General features: G+C 37.9%; 1 protein-coding gene across 1 annotated transcript in view; it reads left to right on the forward strand.

The window, feature by feature from the left end:
• LOC127648586 (ephrin type-B receptor 1-B) overlaps nucleotides 1-23,576 on the forward strand; it is a 348,045-nt gene that overhangs the window by 236,725 nt on the left and 87,744 nt on the right. The window contains exon 5 of the mRNA XM_052133235.1: nucleotides 11,109-11,444. Within this exon, the coding sequence (XP_051989195.1) occupies nucleotides 11,109-11,444 (336 nt within the window). The remainder of the gene's footprint in view (nucleotides 1-11,108; nucleotides 11,445-23,576) is intronic.

Here is a 23,576-nt window from a genome sequence, read left to right on the forward strand (position 1 = left end):
GTTTTGCTGCAGTTCCCCAGTGAAATGTCCAGCGAGGGGCGCCAAAAGCGAGTGAAATGGTGTCATAATCAGTCAAAGTTTTTCAGGTGAATGTTAGATGGAGGTTTTAGTGAGTAAACATAACTCCTTAACCTAAAAATGTAACCTAAACCTAAACGATAGTGTCCTAAAATAAAATGATAGATAAACAAAACAGACATCCTTACCCTAAACCAACACCTAAACATAACCGATAGTTTTCTAAAAGCAAATGTGACATGAAAAGCACATTTTCTGAGGCAACGCCTTCTATGACACTTTCGGCTCATATGTCCTCTGAGTCCAAAATCCAGCACTCTGATCTAGCTCCATGCAAGCTAATCACATTAGAACAAGTGTGTACAAATGTAGGTGGGTCTGTAATACAAGTGGTAAAATGAAAAAAAAAAATATATATATATATATATATATATATATATATATATATATATATATATCAATTTGTTTAGATAATTTTTTATTAGAGTTAAAGTGTTTCTATATCATAACATAGCAGTGTGTAATAGAGCGAAAACATTTTTCATAATCAGCCATTGTACTCTTGATTTCTGTGAAAGTTACTAAAATTCACAGCTGTTGTAGTGCCCCTTCTGTTAATTCCACCAGGAAACTGCTGTGCAACATAGAATGCAGCAAGTAAAACTCAGCTTGCAAAAATGTTGTTATAGTAGCTTTCATTCTATGAGACCAGGTTGTTTTTTTCCCCCAACCTGCATGTGGTGCTGTGGTTATTCGGTACACAGGGCTGTTTTTTATCCCCTTTAGGGTGACAGGCTCAGGGCAAGTTTGATTGACAGATAAGTCACGTACAGTTGAAGTAACACTGCATTTGGTACAGAAAAGAACCTTTGTGTTCGGCCCATGGGTTTGAAACTTTACAGGCTTTATTCAGGTTTCAACGCTCTGACAAAACATCATTCCTCAATGTTAAGGGCTCTTAAGGTTCTCTAATGCAGAGTAAGCAAATGCAAAGTGCTGTCCTGCAGCGGTGGTCTTTCCCTAAACACGTGCTCACACACAGACATATATATATATATACAGGTGAAACTCGAAAAATTAGAATATCGTGCAAAAGTTCATTAATTTCAGTAATTCGACTTAAAAGGTGAAACTAATATATTATATAGACTCATTACAAGCAAAGTAAGATATTTCAAGCCTTTATTTGATATAATTTTGATGATTATGGCTTACGGCTTATGAAAACCCCAAATTCAGAATCTCAGAAAATTAGAATATTGTGAAAAGGTTCAGTATTGTAGGCTCAAAGTGTCACACTCTAATCAGCTAAACACCTGCAAAGGGTTCCTGAGCCTTTAAATGGTCTCTCAGTCTGGTTCAGTTGAATTCACAATCATGGGGAAGACTGCTGACCTGACAGTTGTGCAGAAAACCATCATTGACACCCTCCACAAGGAGGGAAAGCCACAAAAGGTAATTGCAAAAGAAGTTTGATGTTCTCAAAGTGCTGTATCAAAGCACATTAATAGAAAGTTAAGTGGAAGGGAAAAGTGTGGAAGAAAAAGGTGCACAAGCAGCAGGGATGACCGTAGCCTGGAGAGGATTGTCAGGAAAAGGCCATTCAAATGTGTGGGGAGCTTCACAAGGAGTGGACTGAGGCTGGAGTTACTGCATCAAGAGCCACCACACACAGACGGGTCCTGGACATGGGCTTCAAATGTCAAACGTCTTACCTGGGCTAAAGAAAAAAGGAACTGGTCTGTTGCTCAGTGGTCCAAAGTCCTCTTTTCTGATGAGAGCAAATTTTGCATCTCATTTGGAAACCAAGGTCCCAGAGTCTGGAGGAAGAATGGAGAGGCACACAATCCAAGATGCTTGAAGTCCAGTGTGAAGTTTCCACAGTCTGTGTTGGTTTGGGGAGCCATGTCATCGGATGGTGTTGGTCCACTGTGCTTTATTAAGTCCAGAGTCAACGCAGCCGTCTACCGGGACATTTTAGAGCACTTCATGCTTCCTTTAGCAGACAAGCTTTATGGAGATGCTGACTTCATTTTCCAGCAGGACTTGGCACCTGCCCACACTGCCAAAAGTACCAAAACCTGATTCAATGACCATGGTATTACTGTGCTTGATTGGCCAGCAAACTCGCCTGACCTGAACCCCATAGAGAATCTATGGGGCATTGCTAAGAGAAAGATGAGAGACATGAGACCAAACAATGCAGAAGAGCTGAAGGCCGCTATTGAAGCATCTTGGTCTTCCATAACACCTCAGCAGTGCCACAGGCTGATAGCATCCATGCCACGCCGCATTGAGGCAGTAATTAATGCAAAAGGGGCCCAAACCAAGTACTGAGTACATATGCATGATTATACGTTTCAGAGGGCCGACATTTCTGTATTTAAAATCCTTTTTTTATTGATTTCATGTAATATTCTAATTTTCTGAGATTCTGAATTTGGGGTTTTCATAAGCTGTAAGCTATAATCATCAAAATTATATCAAATAAAGGCTTGAAATATCTTACTTTGCTTGTAATGAGTCTATATAATATATTAGTTTCATCTTTTAAGTTGAATTACTGAAATTAATGAACTTTTGCACGATATTCTAATTTTTCGAGTTTCACCTGTATACTGGTCAAATTTTTGAATAATGTACAGACTTTGCTTTATGGAAAGAAATTGGTACTTTTATTCACCAAAGTGGCATACAACTGATCACAATATATATTCAGGACATTAATAACGTGAAAAATTACTATTACAATTTGAAAAAAAAAATCTACTTAATCTACTTCAAAGAGTTCTCATCAAAAAATCATCCATGACAGCTTTGCAGATCCATGGCATTCTAGATGTCAGTTTGTCCAGATACTCCCCACGATTCCTGTAGCACTTGCCGTAGATGTGGCTGTCTTGTTGGGCACTTCTCAAGCACCTTACAGTCAAGCTGATCCCTCAAAAGCTCAATGGGGTTAAGATCCATAACACACTCTTCCAATTATCTGTTGTCCAATGTCTGTGTTTCTTTGCCCACTCTAACAGTTTATTTTTGTGTTTCTGTTTCAAAAGTGGCTTTTTCTTTGCAATTCTTCACATAAGGCCTGCACCACTGAGTCTTCTCTTTACTGTTTTATATAAAAATGGTGTTGTGAGGCATCTATTTCTCAAACTAGAGATTCTGATATTCTTACCCTGTTGTTAAGCAGTACATCTGGCCTTCCACATCTCTTTCTGTCCTCGTTAGAGCCAGTTGTCCTTTGTCTTTGAAGACTATACAAGAATTTTCATACACCTTTGTATGAAATATTCTTGTTTCTTTTTTTTTGCCATTTTTGACCAAATATCGACCTTAAGACATGCCAGCCTATTGCATAATGTGGCAACTCAAAAACAAACACAAAGACAATGTTAAGCTTCTTTTAACAAACCAATGTAGCTTTTTACTGTTTGATATAATGGCAAGTGATTTTCTAGTACCAAATTAGCAATTTAGCATGATTACTCAATCATAAGGTGTTGGAGGGACGGCTGCTCTACATGAGGCCTGTCTAGATTTTACTAAAAAAATATATATTTTTTTCAATTAGTTATGGCGCTGTTTTTTACACATTAATGTCCTGTCTATACTTTGTGATCAGTTGAATGTCACTTTGGTGAATTAAAGTATTATATACTGTCAGTTATAATGATGTTGGCATGTAATGAACTTGTTCTTAGTGTGCTTTGGTATCCTTTGGGAACCAACTAGTTGTGTTATAACTGGCTGTATCTCATGACCTCATTCTGTTCACATACACGTGTGCACACACACTTCTTCTGGCCTATTTCCAGATAAGGCCTTACTCTTCCTAATTTGCTCCTTTTCTCCTCCCTTCTCTCCCTCTTTCTTTCTTTTTCCCCCTCCTCTTCTATTAAGCTTTACTGTGAGATATAGTAAGACATCTTTGCTGTCATAGCACCTAATCAAACAGTGCTTTGGGTGTTATCTGTTGTGTAAGCAAAGCTCTGCTATTTGGATAGTGACCAGCTCAGTGACCGAATGAAACGCTGCCTGCTAACAGATCAGAAATATCTACAGCTTAATCGTCCCTCACAATACCTTACAAACCTTGTATACCTTACAAAATGTATACCCTACTTCAATATACTTCCTCTCAAACTTATAGCTAGGCGCAATTGTAATCTACACCAATTTTTCCAGAATTAGAGCATCTATAATTCACTAATTTCCATACATTTCCCTGCCTGTTTCACTTTTAATGAAGGAATGTTAAGGTAATATCAACAACAAAAAGTAAGTTAAAGATAAAGTAAGTTAGTAATACACTTAAAACACAATCTGCTTTAACTAATAACACATGAATTATGGTATTGTTCTTGTACATACTGAATACATCATTCAAACATTCACAGTGGGGGTTAGAAAAATCATGTGAATCCCTAGGCTAATGGTGTCAACAAAAGCTAATAAAAGTTAGAAGTTGGCCGAGAGATACTTTGACGTATAAAAAGCACTTTTTTTCAAGAGTTTGCGAGTTTGCTATTCACAAGAAGCATATGCTTATGTGGGCCATGCCTAGCAAAAAAAAAAGAGATCTCAGAAGACCTACAATCAAGAATTGTTGCTTTGCATTAAGGTGGAAAGGGTTACAAAGTTATCTCAAAGAACTTAGATATTCATCTGTCCACAGTTAGATACATTTACAATAAAATGAGATGGTTTAGTACTGTGGTTACTCTCCCTAAAAGTGTCTGTCCAGATAAGATGACTCATAGGGCACACCACAGAATGAGGTAAAAAATAACTATAGAGTGACCGCTAAAGATTTGAAGAAATCATTGTAACTGCTTAACATCTCTGTTCATGAGTCTACTTTACGGAATACATTAAATAGGTACAGTGTCCATGGCAGGACACCACGAAGGAAGCCGCTGCATTCCAACAAAAAACATTGCCGTGCACCTGAAGTTGGCCAAAGACCACCTTGTCACTCCACAATGCTACTGGGGAAATGTTTTGTGGACTGATGGAACTAAGGTTCAATTGTTTGGGAAGAACACACAGCACTATGTATGGTTTAAAAAGGGCACGGCCTACCAACATGGAAAAATAATTCCAATGGTGATGGGAAAATCATTATTTGGGGCTGATTTGCTACTTCAGGGCCTGGATAACTTGCCTTCTTCGAGGGAAAAATTAATCACCAAGTTTATCCAGATATCCTGCTGGATAATGTGAGGGTGGCTGTGTGCCAGCTGAAGCTCAGTGGAAGTTGGGTGATGCTGCAGGACAAAGACTCTAAACATCAAAGTGAATCCACTACAGGATGGTTTAAAAAAGAAAATCCAACTTTTGGAGTGGCCCAGTCAGAGAGCCAAAACTTATAGAGCCAAAACCTAATAGAGATGCTGTGGAATTATCTCAAGAGACATCCTAAGGATATGGCTGAGCTGAACAGTTCTGTAAGAAAGAATGGTCAAATATTCCTTCTGAACTTTGTGCTGGTCTAATCCGCAGCTACCGGAGACGCTTGGTTGAGGCTATTGCTGCCAAAGAAGGATCAACCAGTTATTAAATCCAAAGGTTCACTTACTTTTTCCACAGCACTTTAAATGTTTAATGGGATATGTCCAATAAAGACATGAAATATTATAATTGATTGTGAGTTTTTAGCTTAAGCACATTGTATTTGTCTATACTTCAGACTATGATGAAAATGACCAAATCACATTTGGTATTCTACGTTAATGTAGAAAACCAGCTAATTCAAAAGGGATCACATACTTTTTCTTGCCACTGTACTAAACTGAAATAACTTTACATAGACAAGGTCAGTAAGCAATTCTGTCACACTAGTTGAATGCTAGCATGTGTAATGTGTATCACAATAAAAACAATAAAATGTACATGGTATAGTCATACATTTAAAAAGCCTTACATTATAAGTGACTCAATATAATACAAATATTAGATTTTTATATAAAAAACTTAGGAATTAATCTAAATAATGTTCTATGATTGTTGATATTATGCCACAAATGCTGTTGATAGAGCTTCATTTGTATAGCACCATTCCTTGACATATTTTGGCTAATTTGACCATGTTTTAAACTACCAATAAGAGAGTGGTAATCTTAATTCCATTTAACTCATATTACTATATATATGTAGAATACTGAACAATGTAATCGGGGCAGAAAATATATAAAAACTGTAAAGATTCCAGTGGGAATGTCAATTCAGAGCTGTCAATTGCCATCTGCTAAAGTTTAAGTCCCTTCTTGATTGACTAATCATTGTGGTCTCCAGAGTTCAAGGTCACTTCATTCATTGGTACTCTATATTTGGGGTCCCAGAAGCCCCTGATCTATCCCACAAGGCTTTGCCTGCACAATAGCTCATTGTGTCTCAGAGCCTGAGTGAATCATTCAACTCTTGCTTCAAGTGTTGGAATGTCTCCTTGCCAGATTTCCCCCCTCACATCAAGAAGTTTGAAACTTCAAGGAGGAGTCACTCAAATGTTCTTCTAGAGTTGGCTTTTTCTAAAGCAGTCACAAAAATCAGAACTCGATGCCTCTGAACATTTGGTCCAAAACTTTTTTTTTTCTGGCTCTCATCTGAGTCTGTTACTGTTTTAAATATATAGCCCAAAAAAATAAAAAAATAAAATCATGTCATTCCAAAACAGTACAAATAGTTATTTTCTGTGGAAATAAGCACATTGCTATACTCTAACACCTTTTACAACAGTCTGTAGCGTATTTAGGGGTTGCAATGAAAGTTCACTAACTGGTTAGTTTAGCGGTGTTGTGTTATGCTCTTAGCTTAGCTGTACTGTGTTTACAATATGGCGTCGGCATGTTGCTCATGCATGGTAAATTGCCCCAAAAGAGTCTCTTTAGGACTTCCCATGAACTTTCATAGCAACCAACACCAGTGATTTGCGATCTGGGTCAACACTAATGAAAACAGTTTCATCGATCCATATGAACGTCAACGCGTTCCACAATACACAAATACACAAATAAATCTTTTAGAAACATGGATGAGATTATTTATCAAAATGTACACCAGTCAAACCTATCTTTAAAAGGGAAACATGAATAATTAATCATAACTCGTTATAATTAATTATGAACATTTGGATCGGTTAATAGAATCAACTTGATGTAGCTGAATTAATATTACAATCAATTTATCTGTTCGTCCAGTGAACGCTCAGTATTGATCGTCTATCATTTCTCAGAAAGGATATTTTCCATGGCCACACAAAAATAACTCTTTCTTAGCCTGTAGCTGTGATCGAATCGTTAAACTGACGTTGATTTACAAGCAGACCAGAATCAACTTGCAAGAATGAACACAAAAGTTTACTTAACTAAAATACGATCACATAACTAATCTAAACAAAAACAGGAAATGAAACCGGAATAGAATAGGGGAAATGCAGTTATGAAAAGAATAATTTTTTTTAGCATCTGAGAGAACCAACCATTTCTTAATTTAAAAGCACCTTTGTTACAAAGGGGTTACAAACTATGTTCAGTTAGTTACTGGTACGATACTTGCAATTGCCTCGGCTGTCGAGAGAGTACCCGGTTACAGTCGCAGGAGAAAGGCTTGATGGTTCCTTGAGTCGATGGTCAAGGTAGTTGCACATGGCTTGAGGTGTTGAGGTCTGTCAGCCTGCAGGCCTCGTGGTCAGCATGACCATGCAGCAGAGGGAAGAGATAGTCAGGGGAAAGAGCCAGGGGAAAAGAGAGTGGCTTGACCAATGAGAAAGGTGCAATTTCCATGCTGGAAATGTTCCTTTGTTTGGAAGCTGACTAATTTGCGTGATTGGAATTAGTTTTTAATGTGTGCCCCTTTATTATCTTATTAATATAGAAAACATACAATGCATGCTATCAGAATTATATATATACCACTTTGTAGTGTGTCACACAGGGATTCATTTGATAGGAAACATGGCAGAACTAATTGGACATTATCTGGTAGTTCTGTCATAAGGCATGCATTAAAACAGTATACAGTAATTAAAAAAAGGACACTATACAAGACAGTAATGATTCTATACACAATGTCCTGGGGATATACATGTGAAATTATAGTTTGTTTATAAATGACAAAGAAAAATGTGTTCTGTGTTTATGTCCATTTTCTTTGGGGGAAAGGAGTGAATCAATCTTTCTGCATTCTTTGCTCTAGCTCCCCAACCCCAGAGTGTCACTGGGGGTCCACTATTTGCTGGTCCAGTGTCAGCAAAGACAGTGTAAAGGCTTGATAATGATCAGTGGTGGAGAAGACATAACGGAGTCGGCTACTTGGAACTTTGCTTGTTACAGTCTTGAGAAATCGGTTGACGTATTCATTAAATAATGAATAATTCTGTGTCTGGTTGGTCCAGATGCTACAAGTCTTTATATAGTGCTTTACAGAAAACATAAATGTGCTTTCACATGCATATAATAAAATATACTGTAAAAATAAAAGAATAAAATAGAACAGAATAAGACAGTAAAATGCATAAACACGTGAATGTCCTGGCACTCTTTTCTAAATAATACAGGTGAATGAGAACTTAGGCTGTCAGGCTCCAAATGTTTCCAAAAATCACAATAAAAGTATCGTAAAATTTGTCCATATCACTTGCATGGTATATTCCATGTTTTCTGAAGTTGTATGATAGCTTTGAAAAATAAATTGTTATTCACTGATAATATTCCCCTCCACTGCTAACTGACTAACGCTGTCAGTTAATGTAACCAGAGTACTAGAACCATCCAATTTGTGAACAGATAATTCAGACCAGTTCTGTGAAATGGATCAACCAATTAATCAAAAAGATCAAACTCAAAATAATAATTGTTCTCTCATGAATGCACAATCTGTGAAATTCTGTGAACATTGACTTACATTTTGGCCTGTTCCTCACACAAATCTATTGTTTAACTTGAGAAAACTTGGAATATAGAGTGCAAGTTATGTGGGCCACTTTTATGATATATTAATGGTGATTTTTGGAGCTCATTCACTTTGAGTGGTGGCCATTTAACATTGAAGATAGAAAGCCATACAGGTTTGGAACAACGTACTGAAAGGGTGAGTAAATGATGACAGTATGTTCAGTTTTGGGTCAACAATACCTTTTAATAACACCACAACCTCTCTGTGATCTGTAAATCCTCAGTTCCTGGCAGTATGTTAAGTGCTCCGGGGAAGCCAGTGTTTTATCAGAAACACAATATGGCTTTTCCCTTCAGCTGTAGTGGGAATGCCGAATGTGTAGGAATGGATATTGGAGGTTCTGATAAAGAGGCATTACTGAAACCTTGTTTTTGTCCCTTTTTCCGGATGTCGATTAAAAGCTTTTCATGGTTTTGAGTAGTGGGCTGATGTACGGGCACTCTGGGTCTAAAGACACTGCTAAACAAAAATCCATTGTGTATTCTTTCTGGGTGTTGAGTGAGAGAAATATTTATTTGAACATTTAGTACATGGCAAAGTACCAACATACCACCAACTGACATTCAGCACACTGTTTCTAAGTGAAAGCTGTTCTAAAGGTGCTGCAAAGCAATTTTGAGTTTTGTAATTAAACTTCACAGGAAACTGAGGTATAAATGGCTACGACAGGAGAAGAAAGGAGAGTTATAGAAACTACAAAAAATGATTTCTATTTACTCATAAAAGAGAGGTGCTCTCATCCAGATATAAATTATCTCTGGTTTTATTCCACTGTTGTAAGCATATCACTGTAATTATCTTTTTAATCTTGTCTTCAGATGGTGGTATTTTTTCACTTCATAAAATAAATCTAAAATGGATAATTTTCTATAATTTAGTTGTAAGTAGTATAATTTAATAAAAGGGCATTGTAAGAATTTTAATTACATTTTAATTACACTGTAGTTACAACAATGCAATTTCAAGAGCCTAGATAATCACATATGTTATTGTCACCTCTTTTAAGTATCAAAATGACCCTTCCTTTTATTTCTCATTTATCATCAACAGCTTGTCAGCTTGGTTGATTTTCCTTTATCTCTACGTGTTTAGAAGACATATCCAGACACATAAATGACTTGTTGCATTAAGTTAGACCTGAGAGTGACTGATTTGTGCATTTTCCATTTCCCTATTTGATTTGTAACTAGTAGCACCTAACAAACATGCAAAAAAAATAAAAATAAAAAAATTAATAAAAATTCTCAATATAAAATGCACTGTAAATATAGGATTTCTAATGAAAACTTTGTGCGTTAGTGTACATTGTGTTTAGCAGTGTGGCGTCTCACAATAAATTGCTCAAATTTATGTAAAACCTAACTGTAGACTCTCATCTTTTGACTCAAACAGTTTTCAATATAAAAACTTAATTAGGTTTCTTACCAGATGTAGTTTTGTTGACATTTCTCCTGTAGGCAAACTCTGCTGTGATTGGCACCATGATGTTTTGTCACATGACTCCATACGTCAAAAGTTTAACCTATTACCGACAGTCCCAGAGTGTCCTGAACTGAAATCAGTTGGTTTAAATGAAATGGAAGCGCAGCGTAGTTCAAGCAGCTGTACATCATCACATCATTAGCTGGGTAATTCCTAGCCAATCGCATGTAAGCCATTGCTGATAAGTCTGCTCACAATCTATCACATTGCTGTTTCAGTGTGCTAACATGGCAACCTCCACCACCCGACTACCACCAGTTGAGCCCTGTCCCGCATGGTAGGCTCCTCGCTCCTGCCTCCTATCTCCGGCAGGACATGACGGTTCCGGGTACAACTCCCTCGGACCGCCGGACGGGGCCTACGCCAAAGAGAGAGACATTACTTTCTATTTTACATTTATCAAATAAATGTCATCTTAAACTTCACTCAAGCCTGTGTGTCTTCCCGATAGAAATGAAATTCTGTGCTGCATAAAGCAAACTCAAAATACATCATCCACGCATGTGTGCGTGAGGTCGCACGAGAATATGCATCTTATCAGCACATGCATTTTCTGGGAATCAAACCTATGACCTTAGTGTTGCTAGCGCCATGCTCTACCAGTTGATTTAAAGGTGCTACATATTCTTATATGTTTTCCTGTTTCCAATCAGGTGTTCCCTCTGGGCCGCGGAATGTCATATCCATCGTGAACGAGACCTCCGTGACTTTGGAGTGGCACTCTCCGCGTGAGACAGGCGGACGTGATGACGTGGTTTACAATATCGTTTGTAAGAAATGCCAGGCAGACCAGCGATCATGCTCTCACTGCGATGATAATGTGGAATTTGTCCCCCACCAACTGAGTCTGACCGAAACCAGAGTCTTCATCAGTAACCTACTGGCCCACACACTCTACACATTTGAGATCCAGGCGGTCAACGGCGTCACTAACAAGAGCCCGTATCCTGCTCAGCATGTCTCCATAGACATCACAACCAACCAAGCTGGTGAGTGATGACTCTTTTATGATACCAAACAAGATTATGTGGGATTAAACCTGCTTATTCAATCAATAAAGTCTACAATAACTGAATAACTGACAAAAAAACAAAAACACACATTCTAGTTTGGACCAGTATAAACTTCCAAGATGGTCTTGCTGATCAATGCTGGTCTTGTTACTTGGACAAGCTGGTTAAGTTGAATGATTGTGCAGATAGAACATATGTACAGTAGATGTGCCATGCAGATAGTCATGATGGGTGACCAGCCAAAACTACTGCGAAAGGGTCTCTAATCATACTATGTACTAGTAACCAGTAATAGGTAAATTATGGTAGTAAGTAAAGCTGTTTTAATGGTTGTACCTGGCCATTTAAGCTAGACACCAGTTGAACCAGGTTAGCTGGTCTAGACATTATTTGCAGGGATATCTAACATAAGATGGTTAATGCTGGTCTGTTAATGGCAAAATCAGGTTCAACTAGTTATTTTTGCTGGAAGACAAGCTAATGTAGCCATAAATTTGGCCAGCCAAAACCAGTATGAAAGTGCCCAAAACATACCAAATGTTGGCAACCGAAGTTTAACAATTTTGTTTATAGTTATAGCTGGTCTTTTAAGCTAATGTCTTGTTGAACTGGCTTAGCTGTTTTACTGTAGGTGTCTTGGCAGGGAAAATCTAACTGGGAATATGAGATGATCATTGCTGGTTTCTTACTGTCACAAGCTGGTTAAGCTGGTCCGTTTTGCAGGTAGACCAGCATTACTTTTGTAGCCACAATAGATTACAAGTTAAAATGGAAGTTTTAACAGACCTTACACATACCTTATACTGGTAACCAGTAAAAAGTTTATATATATATATAGATATATTTATTTATTTTTTTGTCCCAGCTGAACAAAGTTAGATTTGTTTTTTTTTTTTTTTTATATTTTCAATAAAATTTTCCCTGCTGGAAAATGTCTAGACATTCAGCTGGTGACTAGCTTAAATATCTATTTAAAACAATTAAAGAAAATTTTAATACAAATTGCTGGTTACCAATTTGAGGCATTTTTTGGATACTTCAATACTGGTTTTACTGGTCTGTTACTGTTGCAAGCTGGTTTGCTTGGTTATAGTAAAGCCATAACATCTGACCAGCTGACCAGTTGAAACTAGTATTAAAGTACTTTGTTACCTGCAGTAATTTTGTAACTTTTTTTTATTTTTTAAACTAGTTACCAGTCATATTCGTTGGATAGTAAGCATTTTTTCAGGAAAATCTATCTGAATTGTATTTTTTGCTTGACTATTACTGGTACACGCTGGTTATTTTTGGCAAAAAATCTAACTGGAAATATTAGTTGGATAGTTTTGCCTGTAGATCAGCTTGATTAGTGTAGCCACAACTTTTTTTATGTATTATTTTTATTATTATTATTTGAATGGTTTTTTAAAATAGAATTATTTTTATTACTTTCACCACTGTTTCTCGGGTTAATTTGTTATTATAAAGACTCCAAATGGCCGTTTGGTTCGATAGTCTGATGAAAGTATATACAGAGTAGAATATTCCGTTTCAGCATTTAGGCCTGCTCACTGGACTGTGCAGGAAGTCAAAATTGAAAACATCACCTAGTTTGACCCACGCTATAAGATACGTTCCTTCATCATTTCCTAGAGAGCTCCTCTTTCATTTTCGAGACCTCCCCATCTTTCTCCATCTTTACCCACATCCTTTACTCCCCCTGTCATCTCCATTTCCTGTGTTCACTGAATAGCTCCACAGAAGCATCACAGCAGTTAGTGTGTTAAAAGTTTACTCCGATCTCACTGGGACGTGTTCTGCTGGTTCGGTGCTTTCATCTTTATCAGTGGGACCGGTATTATAAACAGCCTTGATCGTGGCACCATTCCTTAATACATTCTGTTCTGCAATGAGGGCACCAGAACTGTAACACTGTAATTTAGGCTGTTTTTTTTATTGCAGCCCCCTCCTGTATCAAAGCTAAAACTTGTGGATAATTTAGTGTGCGGGCGATAATTTCATGCTCAAAACATTGACATGTTCAGTCCCAGCTACAAAGACTGACTGCACTAAAATCTGTGGCACAGCTTCAGATCCTGTTTTGTTTCCTTTGTTTTTTTTACAAAACATAAGTGAAAATTTAAAGGTAATGTGTGTGTTTTTGTGTGTCCATAGCACAAATGGTGTGGGACAAGCCAAGGTTTTTATATTCAGGGTTACGGGATTTGAAAACTGAGCAATATTTATAATGATGCTTGCTTTATCAAGCACAGCTAATTAAATAAGAAAGATCAAATGCGTGCGAAGGATCTATTTTAGTCAGAATTGTAGAAAAATTGTTTAAACTTGCATGGACAGGAAGTGTGTCCCTCTGTCTCTCAGAGAAAAGAACAAGTGTTGTATTTGGGTTTGTTTAGATGTGTGAAGACTCAGAGTAAGAAACAGATGGTTAGAAACCTGCAAAGGGTGCCATAGGAAACAAAACCTGCCAACAGTTATATCTTAACATAGCTTTTCTGCAGAAAATACTGTGTGCTCTCTGTTGCTCTCTGTAGATTAGAAGCTTCGTTTTGGATTTTAGACTGACATTTGGACTTACTTTTTGGAGGAACAAAAGCAGTCTAGGATATTAAACTCAAAACAAAATAATTCTCTCTCTCTCGAACCGTCGTCACCGGCCGCCTTTATCCCTCGCTCGCCCCATCAGGCTGTTTGGGGACCGGGCGTGCATCATTCTAGCCCGGCCCCGCCCCCCTCCGCTCCACACTCCTCCCGGCGTTACCTCAGGCCAGGGTGCCACCGGCATGACATACACCCCTCCCCCCCCCTCTTTCCCTGGGGAGGGGCGTACTTTGTGCCCATCAGGTCATCCCCGCCTTCTCGACCTCGGAGGAGACAGGAGACAACAACAACAACAACAACTAGGCGAGGGAAAAGGCCAACACTGTGCGACAGAGAGAGAGAGAGGATATAGAGAAGAAGCTCACTCACCGGTTCTCTGATGTACCGTCACGTGGTCCTCGAACACTCCGCCACACTCTCCGGCGGACAATAGCCGCTCCTCTCCGGGCGAACCGGAGTCAAACCTCTGACCCCCAGCAGACAGAACGCCCCTCCGCTTTTCTGGCGGCACCTGAGGACATTCTTCCGCCCCTGGCAACGTCCCTACCACTCCAGGCGATCAGGGAGTTACTTCCCTCCTCCCCTCGCAGACGGCGGTCTTCTCTCGACCCCTCCGCGTTTCTGGGTGACGGCAGGGCACTCCTCCGCCCCTGGCAGCGGCTCCATCGCTCCAGGAGGTCGGGGAATCCATTCCCCACTACTACGTCTACTCCGTCACCTGGCAGATGGCAGCAGGGCTCCCCGGGTGGACGGCAATGTCGAGGACTCTGCGACGGGCATCCCTCCTCCTTCCCGGGTTTCGGCACCAATGTAAGGGGGTTAAGATGGGCAAGGATGAGGCGAGAATCGGCTTGTCAATATAAATAATAATTTAATTAAACTCAAAACAAAAGCACAAACATAAATACACACACATGACAGACATGCCTGTAATTCTCTCTCTCTCGAAGCGTCGTCACAGGCCGCCTTTATCCCTTGCGCGCCCCATCAGGCCAATTGTGGACCTGGCGTGCGACATTCTAGCCCGGCCCCACCCCACTCCGCTCCACAGATACATTTGAGTGAAAATAAAAGGATTTGGAATATTGTTGTTCTTTGTATTAAATATGTGTTTTCCTCCTGTGATCATTCATGAGCTAATATAGGCATGTTTCTTCAGTACAGGGATTAAGCTGAAAGTTACGACAGAGGAGCCCATCAAGGGATCTGCTGTTGAGTTGTTGACCATCCAGAAATTTAAAATCAGTCTTATGCTGCATTTACTTAAATACAAGTTTCCCACTTGGAAGTTGCACATGAACGACCCTTCAAATTGTAATTACCACTGGGAAACTCAGAGTTTCCAAGATTTAAGGAGTCATAAGCTTTCAACATGGTGTCCAGAGAAAATGACAGGCTTTATTATTTTTTCTAAATTGTTAGTACTTGCCGTTTCGGTTATATTTATGTCAGCAATATTTATATGAGCAAAATCTTATAATCGTCATTAAGATAATAAGACTCAGTAATATGTATTATGGTGTCAAAATAAAAGTTCCTCAAGAAATATATGTAAGAACATGTTTTCTTTCCGACAATAAAGCACTTGAATGTGAAGTACTTGTAATTACCACTTGGCCACAGTGAAAACTAGGATCATTCCGATAGCACATGACGGCAGCATTATTTGAGATTTATGCTGTTTGTTTTCTTTTATTTTTTTATTTTTTATATACTTTTATAGTATATGAAAGCAAGGGGAGGGGCAGAAGTTTAATCTGTCTATCTCTTTCTTTTCTATCCAGCCATCCATCCTGTGGCAGAAGTTAACAAAATTGCTAATACCGCTTACAGGTCCTTTAGCATGGACGTATTTTAGCGCGACATATTGCCTTTTCAAAAGCCAGTTTCACATATAATGAAGTACTCTGTGTCTTTCTCTATAATTATCGATTCTTTTCCAAAGGGACGCTGTCACTATTTCATCTTAAACTGTTCAAAACCTATTAAACTTGTTCACCTGTTAGTTTGCTTGTTTTGATCTAGGCTAATTGCAGTTAATTGGCATAATTGGTGATTCAGTGCGAATTGTGTTTCTAGCTGAATTGAGTCGGAGAGAGGCAGTTCAAATATGATTGCACCTGATCTGCCGAAAGTGTCTTATAATCGCTCATCTTGTGATGCTGGAAGTCTGAGCTTTCAAACAACAAGATCATAACACTAAATCAGACACCTGCTGACTACTTGACAAGCACCCATCCACTTGGAGTTTTTTAAATTTGTATTATTCTCCTGAGTAGAGTTGTCAACTGTAATTAGTGGTATTAGTGGTAAAATAATTAATGAATAACATATGCTACCATTCATTATTGCTTTTTTCATTTTTTTATACATACACTGGTGGCCAAAAGTTTGGAATAACGTACAGATTTTGCTGAAGATAATTGGTCAACCTGATCTCATGAAAATTCATACATAATTGATGATGTTGTTCACATAAACTCGTATGACTTCATCACATGCAAATTCCCAGATGTCAAATGCGGAAGCGCGAGTTCCACGCACAATGTCCAGTGACGTCACTGGCTCTAGTGAAAGCCATGGGACTTCAAACGTGTGCAGTCAAACATTATCATACGAATTAGTCAAATTTAGAAAAGTCGTATGAATCCTGACAATTTCACCATGAGAGTGTTTTGCAATTGGTGCTTTTAATTCACCAAATCGAATGATCAAATGATCACAAAGTATAGTCAAGACATTACTTATGTAAAAAACAGCACCATCACTATTAAAAAAAAGTCATATTTGAGCAAATCTAGACAGGCCCCATTTCCAGCAGCCATCTCTCCAACACCTTATGCTTGAGTAATCATGCTAAATTGCTAATTTGGTACTAGAAAATCACTTGCCATTATATCAAACACATCTGAAAGTTATTTGGAGCCTTAAATTGGTTCCTTAAATTGTCTTAGTGTTTGTTTTTGAGTTGCAACAGAATGCAATAGACTGACATGTATTAAGGTCAATATTAGGTCAAAAATGGCACAAAGAAAAAAACTCGTCAGTCAGTAATTGTTTTAAGGAATGAAGGCTATACAATGCTTGAAATTGACAAAAAAACTGAAGATTCCATACAAAGGTGTACACTACAGTCTTCAAATATAAAGGACAACTGTCTCTAACAAGGACAGAAAGATATTTGGAAGGCCTGATGTTCAACTAAACAAGCGGTTAAGAAATAGACACCTCACATGTCCTTAGCTGACAGCTTCATTGAATTCTACCCGCTCAACACCAGTTTCATGTACAACAGTAAAGAGAAGACCCAGTGGTGAAGGTCTTATTGGAAGAATTGCAAAGAAAAGCCTCTTTTGAAACAGAAAAAGAAAAGGTTAGAGTGGGCAAAGAAACACAGACATTGGACAACAGATAATTGGAAAAGAGTGTTATGGATCTTAACCCCATTGAGCTTTTGTGGAATCAGCTAGACTGTAAGCTGTGTGAGAAGTGCCCAACAAGACAGCCACATCTATGGCAAGTGCTACAGGACACGTGGGGTGAAATGTTACCCGAGTATCTGGACAAACTGACAGCAAGAATGCCAAGGATCTGCAAAGCTGTCATTGCTGCGCATGGAGGATTTTTTGGATGAGAACTCTTTGAAGTAGTTTAATAAGTTCTGAAAAATATTTTATTTCATATTGTAATAGTAATTTTTAACATTATTACCTGACTATACATTGTGATCAGTTGAATGCCTCTTTGGTGAATAAAAGTACCAATTTCTTTCCATAAGTGCAAAATCTGTACATTATTCCAAACATTTGGTCACCAGTGTATATAGTTAGGACCCATATTGAATTGCATTTATTTATTTTTATGAAATTTATTTCTGATTTGTTATATCTTCTCTGTTAAAATCTGAAATTATGTGATTCGTCTTATTTGTCTAATCATTTGGTTGCTGAGGACAGAGAATGCACGAGAGCAGAACGAAAAATACCTGTGATTAACAGGCTGTTCTAAAGGCTGCCGCTTGGCGTTTATGCTTGACATTTAAATGGTGCTCTTGACGGATTGATGTTTAAGAGCCACACGCTCCTCCATTGTTATCATTTTGGAGGCTGTAATGAGTCTTTTGCCGTTAATGGTCTCTTCCTGAGTGGAGGAGTCTCAGTGGTAAGAATAATTGTGCTCTCCTTGCAACTGATGGGAATGCCCACCTGGATAGGAAGTGAGCAAAATCGGAGGATGTGGGGATGGGTGTGGTCGTGTGTCTGTCTTTGGGAGAGAGAAAGTGGTGAGGCTCGTCGCATGGGTTTCAATATCTCTAACACTGATTTCTTGTAACAGTGATGGTGGAGGGAGACCTGAAAAGAGCACAAATACATCAGAGATGCAGAGAGAGTGGCAGAGGAGAGTGGTGTCTGAGCGTGTGCCACACAACAAAGCCTGTGTTTACCTTGTGTTGTAAAAGAAAAATGGAAAGACCCTTCTGTTTATGTTGGCTACTGAGAGCCCTTTTACGTTAAAGATGTGTGTCGTAAAAAGACTAAATAAATACTTGTGTACATTTTTGGCTGCCTCCTGACTCCTCCATTGCCCAAAAGTCTGAATCTGTCACAGAGATGGATGCAAATGTTGAGCTGACTGGCCTGGGAGGTTAAGGGAGACCAGTATTTTAAATAAGCTTAATGAACTAAAATCTAATCAGGATTTCAGTTAATATAAGACCAAGTGAGAGAGGTTTTAAAAAAGGCACGTTTAAACAATCCTGTGTGAATGCAGTTGAACTTCAGTAGTTTAGTACGACAACTCTGGAGTCTCTGGTTGGATCTAATTTTAACGAAGACAGTGTGTTCCAAATTTGATTAATAAAAACTAAACAAATCTGATGAGAAACATATTTTTGGTGAAAATACTATAGTTACAATAGTTATTCAAATAAAACTTTTGTATTTTGTTAATAGCCACCACTATCATAAAAAGACAGAAATGACAAAGAGACTGAAAATTCAAACAAAATACTAGTATATATTATTTTTATTATGGTTTTACACTATTAAACTATGGTTACTGTGTTATTTTTTGTAAGGGGCTGAACTATAGGTGAATACAATTAAAAATATAAAATTTTATTTTTATTACAATGACACTTTGCCATATGAAAATACACAAGAAAGCATGATAGTTTTGTATTTTGACTTCTTATAAAATGTAAATTCAGTTACAGTAAATTACAGTACAAAAAAATATATATATACTCAAAATCTAAAATTAGGATTTGATATATGAGACATACTTAAGAAAATGGAAATCCTAAAAATTTGGCTTTTGAACTTATATATTTAAACCCAACCAAAATTATCGGCTTTACCTACCCTTAAAAATATAAAATTATAAAAATAAAAATATAAAAATAAATAAATATTAAATGGGATAGTTTATCCCAAAATAAATGCTGATTGTTTACTAACCCTAATGCTGTGCCATTTTTTTGTATTATTATATATTTTTTTCCAGCAGTGAGTGATTTAGATGAAAAATAAAAAAATGTCAGCGGGGTCATGGCGGCTAGCGTGGTAAATTTCTGCGTAACTGGTCAGTCGCTTAACTGGGCTTTTTATGCACCTGGAGGTGCTTGTGTTTCTCAACTAGTTCAGTGGTCTGGAGAAGAAAACACCCAGTGAGTGTTTGGCATTTACAAGTTGCGGTTGTTGCTCTCAGTCTTGGCACATACAACAGGACGGGTGGGGTGGGAGTAGCGGCTGACCTTTCAGATGTATGGAGTGTGTAGTTGCTGCACATTATATACTCTGTAGGTTGATATTTGTCAACTTTTTGAAAGCTTGTGTGCAACAAAAAAGGACAATGGCTAACGGCTTCTGGATATGATGTAATGCTCAAGGGTTTCTGTTTATAAACAAAATGCATTACAAATAGCATATACTAATACATTATGAATATTAGAATGTCTCAACTTTGAAGTATTCAGCCAATAGGTCAATTTGTGACATTTAGACGCTCTATTGGTCAGACGTCTTTTAGCTGTTTAAAATCGCAAGTTAGAGTTCACCAAACTTGAACTTTGCTACCTAGCAAAATACTACTTTTTTTGCATGAGCTGCTGTTTCCCTCTTTCTCTCTTGCATCGACTTGTGTTTGAATTGAAGTAAATGTAGCATGAAGTGTAGTGTGACTGCATCTTAAAGGAGACCTATTATGCCCCTTTTTACAAGTTGTAATATAAATCTCATGTGTACCCAGAATGTGTCTGTGAGGTTTCAGCTCAAAATACCCCACATGTCATTTATTATACCATGTTGTAAATGCCACTTTTTGGGTGGAATCAAAAACACGCTGTTTTCATTTGTGTCTCTTTAAATGCTAATGAGCTGCTGCTCCACGCCCTCGACATAGTTCTGGTCTCCGTGAATACAATCCGAGACAATGGTAACTTTAGCTGCATTAGCCGTGGAATCAGCTAACAAGCACATTCGGAAAGGCGATTTGCAAAGCTGGAACACGAACAGTTGGTACTGATCCATGCTTGAGAATCAATTGTTTTGAAAATCCTTCTTTATATTGACACTCATTCACAAAGCAGTCTGGTGTAAAATTATTTGCACAAGCATGCACACATTTTTGTATGTTTTCTGGCACATTTCCTTCAAAAACAAAACTTGTCCACTACGTCTTCAGTGGCTCTGATTCCAGGAGTACATGAAGACTCTTATGTTCAATTTTACAGCCAACAACAGAACACTTATGACTCTTACAAAGATGAGACATTATTCTTCTCACTGCATCTGCTCCAGCATGGAAAAAATGGTGGACTGTGTGTGGATTTCTCAGGGGAGGATCTATGATAAGAGGGTGGAGTCCATCACCAGTCGTGAGCGAGCCCTGTTCTAACGTGATGTCACGTTAGAGCAGAAACAAAACCATTCATTTTGACACTGATTTGATTAATAGAAATATAAGAAAGAGGAGTGGTTGGACTTTTAACATTGTAAGGTGGTTGTGTACACACACTGCCAACTCACATTTATGTACAAACACCTTTTAAAAGTGAATTTTGCATAATAAGTCCCCTTTAAGACGTTAACTGCATGAGTGCCATCATATCTGACAATCTATACATTCTTAATATTAAATTTCATGCATATTTGGAGTCAGTGTCAATTAGAAATATCTGATGAGGACTTAAAACAGGCTAATCAATGCACATGAAAGTACAGTATGTACAGCATCTGATGTATGTAGAGATCATGGGATAGGAGAGTTTAAAAATGTATGTTAAGCTGCAAAGATAGTTATTGATATTATTTTCTTCGATCTATAAACGATGACTGTTCAGATCTAGTCAATGATTTCTCTCTGAATTGTCCTGGACTGTATGAAGAAAAATTGAAGATTTATGATGAAGTTTAATATTTAGTTTAATATTTAATTTTGTGTGCAACTGACTGCTGAATGATCTAATGCACATGCTAATGTTGCCATTTGTGCACAAGACTTTAGCGTGCGTGTGCTATACTGAATGCTTAAGTGCTATAACACTTCAGTGGAATTACCTTTAAAAACTTCATTGACTGTTGAAAATAATTTCACTCATGTCTGATTCAATGACAGACTCGTCATGCTGCTGGGGTTATATTTATAAAACTGTTTTAGAGATTTAGAACAAATGGTGTTTAAGGTTAATTTGCTCTCAGGTAATTTGTCATTGTTTTAATTCATGCTTTATGTGCCCATATGGGCAGCATGTGGTAAAAGTACTGTTAATTGTCAGGGTATGTAATTTTTCTCTTTAATAAAGTCCAAAGCTAAAGACCCAAGTGTCCAAAAATAGGGTATGAACATCTGTCACAGGAGTTCAAACACATGAAAAGTGGAAGAGCTATAAAACCAGTGGCTATCAGCCCCATGGATCTGAAAGGTTATTAAATGCCTGGATATTTGTAAATGTATTAATGTAATGTATGTTTATGTTGTATATGTGTTAAATACAGTATATATATGTACATTTCTATTTAAAATTGCCTGTATACTGTACACTCATTGAGCACTTTATTAGGAACACCTGTATACCTACATATTCATGCGATTATCTAATCAGCCAATCTTGTGGCAGCAGTGCAATGCATAAAATCATACAGATAGGCTATGAGTCAGGAGCTTCAGTTAATGTTCACATTAACAATCCGAATGGGAAAAAAAATAAGATCTCATTGATTTAGACCATGGTATGATTGTTGGTATTATGAGTATTTATTTAACTGCTGATCTCCTTCAACATGTTGAACCTTGAGGCAGATGAGCTACAAAAGCAGAAGGAATATGTATACACAGATGAGCCAAAACATTTTGACCACCTGCCTAATATGCTGTTGATCACACAGATGTCTTCAGGTGTCTTGTAGAATCCACGTCCGCGTGGATTCTACAAGACACCTGAAAATTTTCTGTGGGATCTAGCACCAATAGATTAGCAGCAGATCTTTCAAGTCCTGCATATTGCGAGGTGGAGCCGCAAAGCATCTGACTTGTTGGTCCAGCACATCCCACAGTTGCTAAATCGGATTGATATCTGGGGAATTTGGTGCCCAGGGCAACACCTTGAACTCTTCTATCATCATGATCCTCAAACCATTCCCAAACAATGTGTGCAGTGTGACAGAACGTATTATCCTTCTGATAGAGGCCACTGCCATCAGGGAATACCAATGCCATGAAGGCAAGGCATTATATTTAGAAAGCACAATTAAAAACAACAAGTAGTTGACCAATGTGCTGTACATTATTAAAACAAGTTCATAACAACAAACATAAAAAAACTAAAAATCAACATATTAAACAAGGGTACAAACATATCTCCAATCTAAAAGCCTGGGAGAAAAGATGGGTTTTTAAATTTAAAAGATACCAGAGTAGGAGCTGTTCTAATGTGCAGAGGCAAACTATTCCAGAGCTTCTGGGCGACCACTGCAAAGGCACGGTCACCCCTCAGCTTAATTTTAGACTTTGGAACAGTCAAGAATTTCTGATCTGAGGGATCTAGATGGCATGAGCAAGTGCAAAAGGTCTGAAAAATAAGAAGGGGCAAGAATATTTAAGGATTTAAAAGCAAACAATACAATCTTAAAATCTATCCTGTAATGGACCACCAGCCAGTGGAGAGAGGCCAATATTGGGGTAATATGATCTTGTTTGCGAGCATCGGTCAAGAGTCGACTAGCAGCATTCTAGACTATATACAGTCATGACAAGGAGGACTGACTAATACCTACATACAATGAGTTACAGTAGTCCAGACATGATGAAACAAATGCATGCTTCACCTTCTCAAAATCATGAAATGAAAGAAAAGACTTAACCTTAGCCAATGTTCTTAAGTGGAAAAAAAAACTTGATTTGACAACAAAAGGAACCTAGATTGAAATTAGATGACGCCAGAACATCAGGGGACCCAAAAACAACAATCTCTGTTTTACAATAATTTAAATGTAAAAAATTCAA

Source organism: Xyrauchen texanus, chromosome 9 (assembly GCF_025860055.1).
Source record: "Xyrauchen texanus isolate HMW12.3.18 chromosome 9, RBS_HiC_50CHRs, whole genome shotgun sequence".
NCBI lineage: Eukaryota > Metazoa > Chordata > Actinopteri > Cypriniformes > Catostomidae > Xyrauchen > Xyrauchen texanus.